General features: G+C 44.9%; 1 protein-coding gene across 1 annotated transcript in view; it reads left to right on the forward strand.

Annotated features, from left to right (window-relative positions):
* LOC119418787 (hepatoma-derived growth factor-related protein 2) overlaps positions 1-8,668 on the forward strand; it is a 19,675-nt gene that overhangs the window by 8,562 nt on the left and 2,445 nt on the right. Inside the window, exons 7-9 of the mRNA XM_037686125.1 lie at positions 667-752; positions 827-2,072; positions 8,402-8,503. Of these exons, the coding sequence (XP_037542053.1) occupies positions 667-752; positions 827-2,072; positions 8,402-8,503 (1,434 nt within the window). The remainder of the gene's footprint in view (positions 1-666; positions 753-826; positions 2,073-8,401; positions 8,504-8,668) is intronic.

Genomic DNA, 8,668 nt, shown 5'->3' on the forward strand with positions numbered 1-8,668 from the left:
CTAAGATGGCGTGATCCTCCAGGAAGCACTTCAACTGGGACTCGACTCTTTTCTCCAGTACTTTAGAAACAAATGGGAGTTTGGAGACAGGCCGGTAGTTTGACACGACTGAGGGGTCAAGGTTTGGTTTTTTCAGGAGAGGCTGGACGGCAGCATGTTTAAAGGTTTTTGACACCACACCAGTGGATAAACTACTGTTTACTATATCAAGAATGGACGGACCTAGAGTTGGAAACACCTCCTTTAGTAGTCGAGGGGGGACCACATCAAAGGGGGAACCAGAAGGTTTCAAGCTGCACATGACCTGCTCTAGAGAAGACAGAGTGATGGGTTCAAAATGGTCAAAAGGAGCTACAGATTGAGGTGGGATGGATGGGTCATGAGTTGGAGGGGAAATGAGAGCCCTGGTGGTCGCAATTTGTTCCACAAAGAAATGTAAGAAGTTGTCGCACAGCTCAGTCGAGGCTTCCAGAGGTGATGGTTCAGTGAGGTGGAGAACAGAGTTTAGGGTGGAGAAGAGGACACGTGGGTTGTGAGAGTTTGAGGTAATTATATCAGAGAAGAATTTTGATTTAGCAGATAGATAGTGTAGTCCTAAAGCCCAGACCTGAAGAGAGGACTTGGTCCTGGGAGTGCTTTAACGTTTTCTGCTTCTTGTTGTCGCAGGAGCACAGCCTGGCAGCGAAGAGGGAGAGCTTGTTGAAGTCGCTCAGAGGTCTGCTGAAGACGAAGGAGACGACGACAAGCACTCAGTAAGACAAACACTCACCTCGTCAGTCTCCGCCTTTCACTGGAGCTTAACCTGCTGCTTTTATGTCTTCACCAGGAGGACGAGAGACAGAGCCGAGAAGAAGAAACGCAGGGGGGACAAAGAGGCCGGCAGCCAGAAGACGGCAGGAGAGAAGACAAGAGACCAAAAGAAAACTGAGAGGATGGACGGTGAAAAAATGTCCACCAGGAAGTCGACAACAGACAGGAAGTGGGACAAACAAAAGACTTTACAAAAAGACACAAAAACCAGAAAAGTAGAAGGTAGCCTGAAGGACAAAGAGGAGGGTCGATTGTCCAACCAAAGGACGTCTTCAGAGAGACGAAAAGGAGACGACCAGAAGAACGACGACAGACACAAAGACGAGGTGTCCATGTCAGAGATGCAACGTGTTGAACGGAGGACGGAGATAAAACAAACCAGTAAATTGTTGGAGACAACGAAAGGAAGCAGGAAAGACCGGGAGGAACAGCAGAAGACAGGAGGAAAGAAAACAGAGGAGGTGAAAAAGAACGAAGAGTGGACAGAGACGAGGACGAGTAAAACGGCAGGAAAAACCAAAGACACTGATGGGGACGAGGACAGAAGAACAACCCGAGGGTCGGCAGCAGAGAAGGAAGGAGAGAGGATGGAGCAGGACAAGAAAACAAAGGAAGAAAGGAAAGCAAAGACGGAGGACAAGACGAGAAACGACGGAGCAAAAGAGAAGAAAGAAGACGATGACAAGGCTGTCGGAACAAGAGAGCAGAAAGACGAGAGGAAAATCATTGGAAAGATCGTGAAAGCTGGTCAGGGAACGAAGATCCACATCAAGACGATGATGGGAGGAACGAAGACGACAGAGGAGAAGAAAGACGGGAATTTAACCAAGAAAGAAGAGGAGGCGAAAAGGAGGGGAAGCTCTGAGGACGTCAAGGCAAAGCAACGCTTGGAGGACAAGAAAGACCAGATGAAAAAAGACGAGCGAAAGAGTAGAGCAGGTGAGACGAGAAGAAGAGAGGGGGAGCAGAAACCTGAAGAGAGGAAGGTGGAGAAAACTCCTCGGAGGAAACGTGACGAGGAGTCGCAGCAGACGAAAGACGACAAAACGACGTCTGGGCGAACGGAGGAGAACAAAGTTCAGAGGAAGACGAGCAGCGAAGAGACGCCGGCTGAGTCCACGAGCAGAGAGGGACAGGAGAGCGCAGAAAAGGACAGAAGACCAGGAGAGCAGCAGAAGAAGAGCTCATCCGCCTTGCTGACGGACTCGGCTCTGCACCGGATCCACGGAGACATCAGGATCTCTCTGAAGACCGGAAAGCCCGTGAGTCTCAGACACGTCCCACACAGGTGTCCCATAAACCCAGAGTCTGAGAACGTCTCGTTCCTGAGACGCTCCTTCAGTCCGCTCTGGAGGTCCAGACAAGGTTCTAAACACAGTTCAGTTTATTCTGTAGCTCCAACAGACGTCGCCTCAGGGCGCTGAACAGAAACATTCACTTTATCAATATGATCGGTAAAGTTCTCTAATGTGAGGACAGGTCCAGGTATGGTTTCTATAGTCCAGGTATGGTTTCTATAGTCCAGGTATGGTTTCTATAGTCCAGGTGGGGTTTCTATATAAGGAAAGACAAAAACATGTTAAGATAGAAATAATTACAAACAGGTAGAGTAAAGACAGCAGAGAGAACAGTGTGGTCAGTTTGTCCTCCAGCAGTCTAAGCCTATAGCAGCAGAACTAAGGGACAGCTCAGGAAACCCAAGCCGACCCTAACTATAGGATTTATCAAAAAGGAAAGTCTTAATCCTAGTCTTAAAACTGGACAATGTGTCAGTGTCACAGACAGAAACTGGAAGTTGGTTCAACAAGAGAGGAGCCTGAGAACTTGTCTACTGCTTCTTTAGATAGAAAACTTTACTAATTGTCTTTTATGTGAATGTTCCTGTAAAGTGCCCTGAGACAACTTTGTTGTGATTTGGCTCTTTATTAATAAACTGAATTGAATTAAATTGAGAACTGAAAGATCTTCCTCCCATTCTGTTTTTGTAAACTCCAGGAACCACAAATAAACCTGCAGTCTGAGAGTAAAGTGCTCTGTTAGGAAAATATGGAACAATAAAATCTGTAATATAAGATGGAGCTAGGTTGTTGAGAGCTTTGTAGGTTAGTAGGATTTTGTAAGACTGATACACCATGATGGTTCCTTCAAGCGAAAACCTCTGAGTAGAACAAACAAAGGGATGGTCCTCAAAACAAGTATTTTCACACGATGAGAACCTCCCTGTGGTCCCTCAGATGCTTTGAACACCTCAGAAGAGAGAGACGTGTGAGCTTGTAAACAAAACAACACTTTGTTGCTGCTGTTTGTCTCCTTATTTTTGTTTTCATCAGATTTGTGTAGCATATCGCTCTTCACCGTTGCACTCTGATGTTGTATGCATCTCGATCAGTCAGCAGACAGAGTATCTGCTGGATACGACTATCAGCTACTACCACGCTGAATTAGTGTGTCTGGCTGGTCTGGGACTGCTGGTGAATGGCATTCATGATGGAGCATTGAAGCTCCTGTGGGGTCTCAGTTTCCCCTAAATCTAGCCGTGAGCCTCTGGAACGTTTCTGTTTAGTCGCTGTGATTCTGAAGAGCCGGCGCTGTCTCTGACCCTTCTGGACTGGAAAGAGCCGAGGCTGCAGCTCTGAGTGTTCGGGTCTGAACTCCAGAGAAGAGCTTTACAAACCGAGCGCACAAAACCAGACTTGACTCTTTGAGAAGTGCAAACTGTTTTTAAACCCAGCTGCAGTGCAGAAACTTTGTGACGAGTTTAGTGTGTTTATAGCAGCTGTAACCAGCTTGGAACCAATTAGTAGAGTGCTGTATGAATGTGTGTGTTGTAGTATGGGCGCAAATTCACGTCATAAAGATTTTGCACGTGTAAAAAAAAAAAAATCACAAGTTACAAAACTTTAAAAAAATATTCTGTTTACAGATAAGCAGCACGGTGGTGCAGCTGGTAAAGCTGCTGCCTCTCATTGAGCAGGTCCCTGGTTCAAATCCAGATCCAGGGGTCTTTCTGGGTGGAGTTTGCATGTTCTCTCCGTGCTGCGTGGGTTTTCTCAGGATACTCCGGTTTCCTCCCACAGACCAAAAACATGCATGTTAGGCTGATGTTAACTCTAAATTGTCCCTAGGTGAGAGAGAGAATGGTTGTTTGTCTCTATGTGTCTCTGTGATGGACTGAAGACCTGTCCAGGGTGTCCCCTGCCTCTCGCACAGTGATGGCTGGACATGGGCACCAGTGACCCCCGTGACCCAAAAAGGAAGAAGCGGGTAAAGATGATGGGTGGATAAGAGCTGGGCGATATCTTGATATTTAAAAAAATATTGATTTAATTTTTTTTGCGATAAAAGTTGAGACTATCTCGATATAAAACGATGTACACTTGTAAATCCTCCTGTGGTCTTCTTTCTCCCACTCGCCCCCTCCTTGAACACAAACACACAGCCCTCAGCCGCGCTCCTCCCCCTCCCCTCCCTGCTTCTCCAGGAGGTGTGCGGGCAGGAGGAGACAGGCAGCTGAGCGTGTGTGAAGCTACAGCTCCGACGGACCTGACTCCTTCCCTGAAACAAACCACGGTTCAGAACTCATTCAGTCGTGCTGAGCCTTTTAGAGGAACACACAGAGGACATTAATAAATCAGCAGCTTATCATATCGCTAAAGATACAGTCCTTAGTAGCTAACAAGACGGCTAACGCTTTAGCGGTCTTGTTCCACAGCTGACAGGACCGTGTCTTAGCTACCGGTATATGATAAAGCTGCTGATTTATTAATGTCGCGCTACCTCTGTGTGTTCCTCTAAAAGGCTCAGCACGGCTGAATGAGTTCTGAACCGTGGTTTGTTTCAGGGAAGGAGTCGGGTCTGTCGGAGCTGCAGCTTCAAGGTTCCAAGTGGAGGATCAGTACGGCAGTTCACACACGCTGACTAACATGAAGGCGGTGCAGCTGAATGCACTGTACTTATAAAGCACTTTTCTATCTGATCAAGACTAGGGCTGGGTACCTTTCTACAAAAATCGGTATTGGTATCTTCACTTCGGTGTAGGATCCTGCACGGTTCCTTTTTTTGGTACCGATTTCGTAATTACTATTAATGAATGGGGTAGTGGTGGCGCAGAGGTTAGAAGATGGGCTTGCGATCAGAAAGTCGTAGGTTCACCTCCCGGTACCGTCAACATCAAAAAATGTGGGTGGAAAAGGTGAAACGCCCACACCTCCCTCCACCCTCATTCGCCCCACTCTGGGCCCCTGAGCAAGGTCCTTAACCCCCACCATGTGCTCCCTAAACAGGTCTCTCTTGAAAATGAGTTCTCGTGGCTCAATGAGACTACCTGGTAAAAAAAAAAAAATTCTAACAAAAAGAAAATTACGTTACACATTACAATACAAATCGTGAGTTTTATTTTTTAACTTTGGTAGTTTTCTATTCCAAGCAGTTTTCTTACATAAAAATAAACAAATAATTTCCAGTTCAAAGACCAGTTTCAAACCAGTGACACGTCAGTGTCTAGTGTTCACTGCTTCACACTGAGAAACTTTTTTCACTGAACAGTTTTTCTTTAGAAACATCAACATGTCTGTTTTCTCTGGACACAAACAAGCTGCTCCTGGCTGACGGTGTCTCCAGCAGTAGAACATGTTCACTCTGAGGCTGTAGATGATGATTGTTGCACACACAGATACCTGGTTGTCAGTTTGACATGTTGTCCCTCACATCCCACCAGCAGGTCACTGGATTCACTCAGGTAGGGTTGATGCAGACTTCTGCTCCTCTGTGTCTCTGCCTGAATCTTCTCTGTGGTTCTCTGGGGTTTAGGGTTCTGATCATCTCCCTAAATGACATGAGAACACAAAACATCAACAATAACATGGTTGTGTTATTATTGATCAAAAAACATTATCTAGGCTGAGAAATAAAAGCTTAACTGGTCAACAACATCCTTTAAAGTTTACTTACCTCCACCATGCAGCTCCATTGTAGTTTAAAGCAGCAAACTTTTAACACAAAGTCTGTGACTGTTCTGTGGCCCCAATCTCACTTTTCTGTCTGTCCTCACATCTGGGTCAGAACCTCCTGTGAGGAGAAGATAAACAGTGAACATCAGGTGAACTATTTAAGCAGCTGACTGGATGGATGAGCAGTTTTACAGGCTAAGATTTATGTTACTGTCAATCTTTAGTTAGCTTCTGAGTTTAGCTAGCTACAGATAAAATAAATTTACACACTAATATCTTAAAGTTAGCGTTATTTCACCACGATGTACGTGTGATTTGGGATATGTATTTAAATAACACCAGGATTCGGAAGAGTAATCAGCGCAATGGACAAAAAAGAAAATACTCGGATACTGTCCTGCTAAAATAATAGTGTCTTTATTATTTCGCCACAGATTACAGCATAACAAGCAAAGCAAGGCACAATCACAAATGTAGGAGAAAACTCTCACCGTGACACATAGACTGGAGAGCCAGACAGCCTAGGCAGAGCATACACCAACACAGCTGGACGTCCCGATCGGAAGACTCACAGCAGACTAACTCTCTTCTGAGCGCTCTCTATTTAATACTTTCCACCCTCTGCATCACGTGAGAACATCTCCCAGTGAACAAAACACGCCCACCTGGACTAAAAACTGTGAGAAACCTCGAGATAGCGTGCGGGGGGTGGCGGGCCAAGCCTCCTCCTCAGGCCTGTCGAGTGACTCACAATAACATGCACCAAAAACACTATATCACAGGTTAAATAGTCAGAAAAACAACATTTTATTAAATTCTTTATTCATCGTGTTAACAAACTTAACAAAGTCCGTGCTCAATAATCCAGGTATAAAATCCAACATGTTTCAGTCCGGTCACTCAGGTTAACAGACGTACACTCACCAGCTGTAACAGACACAGAGCCGTCCTCGGAGTTCTTCGATGAAGACGAGTCCGGCTGTGGAATGTTGATTCAGTCCGTTTCACACACACACACTGACAACGCTGAGAGGAGGAGGAGGCTGCTGTCAGTCTCTCTTCTTGCAGAGAAACACGGAGCAACTTTCTGCGCGTGTGTTGTCGGAGCCGTTCGACAACACACGCGCTGCACACGTGAACCCCGTCTGTGGGCGGTCTCACCAGCACATAGACATACATTGTACATAGAATAGGTGCGGCCGCTCTGTACAGCTCTGGGTGTAAACACATAGTCTGTTTCGTCATGTCTGGTGTTTTACCTGCCTGCGTGCTGAAACCACGTGACACATTACAGCCAATACCGAAACTTGACACCAAAAAAAGAGTGATGTTTCAATACATACACCGACCGGTGCAGTTCGGTCTGTGCCATAAAAGAACCTCGGTTCGGTACTCAGCCCTATATATATCACTTCCTGGTCTGCTGCCTTCATACATCTCCTCCTACATGTCTCTGTGTGAGTGCAGCTACAGCGTGCGCTCTCAGGACATCATTACCTGCAGTGTTCCCTCAGTGAGGACTGAACTAGACAAAAGGACCTTCTCCTGCTCCGCTCCTGTTTCCTGGAATATCTTGTAAAAAGATCTGAAGCTCTCGACCTTTGACCTCTCTAAGTGGCTTCAAGAATCTGTTGGACTCCTGGCAGGGTCCAATGCAGACATGTTCCTGTTTTTAGTTTTCTACATTTGCCTTAGAATCTAGCTGTTTTTTTGTTACCTTTTTCTTTTAGCCATCCTATTTGTTATATAAAAAAAAAAAACCTGTAGTATGACTTTTTATAACTGTTTATTGTTGTTGCTGTTGTCCATTGTTGTCATCTTTCTTTGTTAAATCAGGTCTCTCTTGTAAATGAGTCCTCGAGGCTCAATGGGATTTACCTGTAGAAATAAAGGTTGAATTAATTATTTAATATATGTAAATAGATGTCTAAAAAACAAACTTTAATATATGTAAATAGTTTGTTTTTTTTACATTTATTTTGTACAGTTACAGCTGTTGTTAATAAATATGGCTGTGTGACAACTGGGACAAAACTTTAACTCAGAAATATATTTTTGTTATTAATTTATGGAAAGAAAAAATATCGATATATATATCGTATATCGCGATTTATCTTAAAATATCAAGATACAAGTTTTGGCCCATATCGCCCAGCTCTAGTACGGATGGATGCTAACGGATAAGAATCTAAAACTTAAGTGTGAATCTCTTCCTGTCAGTTTCATTTTACGAGTACAAATTTTGGCCTGAATTTTCCTGTTGTCAGCAGATTGGTCATCGTCATGTCAATCACATATTTAACGAACCAGTCAGAGAACAGATGGGGTTGGCTGTAGACACCTCGTTGAGCAGGCTGGCCCGCTGCAGCGGTACATCAGAGCGTCCGCCATATTGCATGTGGCAGCTCTGCCGGTCATTTAATACAAAGAAATGAACAGAAGTTCATAAAGCACCGTTCTACCATAAGTTTTGAGTTGATGTCTGTCATTCACACTCACTAATATATCAGGAAAACAAGCGGGCAGACATCTGTAATGTTTAACGTTAAACGTTACAAATGTTGTCTTTGGTGCCTGCTTGGTTTCTTTACGTGTCTGAGGACGTGTCTCCCTGATGGACGTGTCTTCTGCTTGTCGTTCAGGACGTCAGGAAGTGTTTGGCAGCGTTGGACCAGCTCAGCAGGCTTTACGTGACGTCGCAGCACGTCCAGAGACACAGTGAACTCATCGCCACACTCAGACAGGTGAACAGCTCTTTATGACAGTCACTAATGTTTCTCCATGAACATGGTCGAGCCCGACCCGATACACATTCAGAAACAGTTTGTTCCCTGCAGCTGTCACACGGATGAACTCCAGCTGCACTTACTTCATCTTACTTTTTTTACTTTATATATATATGTGTGTGT

Source organism: Nematolebias whitei, chromosome 1 (assembly GCF_014905685.2).
Source record: "Nematolebias whitei isolate Nwh7 chromosome 1, NemWhi1, whole genome shotgun sequence".
Lineage (NCBI taxonomy): Eukaryota > Metazoa > Chordata > Actinopteri > Cyprinodontiformes > Rivulidae > Nematolebias > Nematolebias whitei.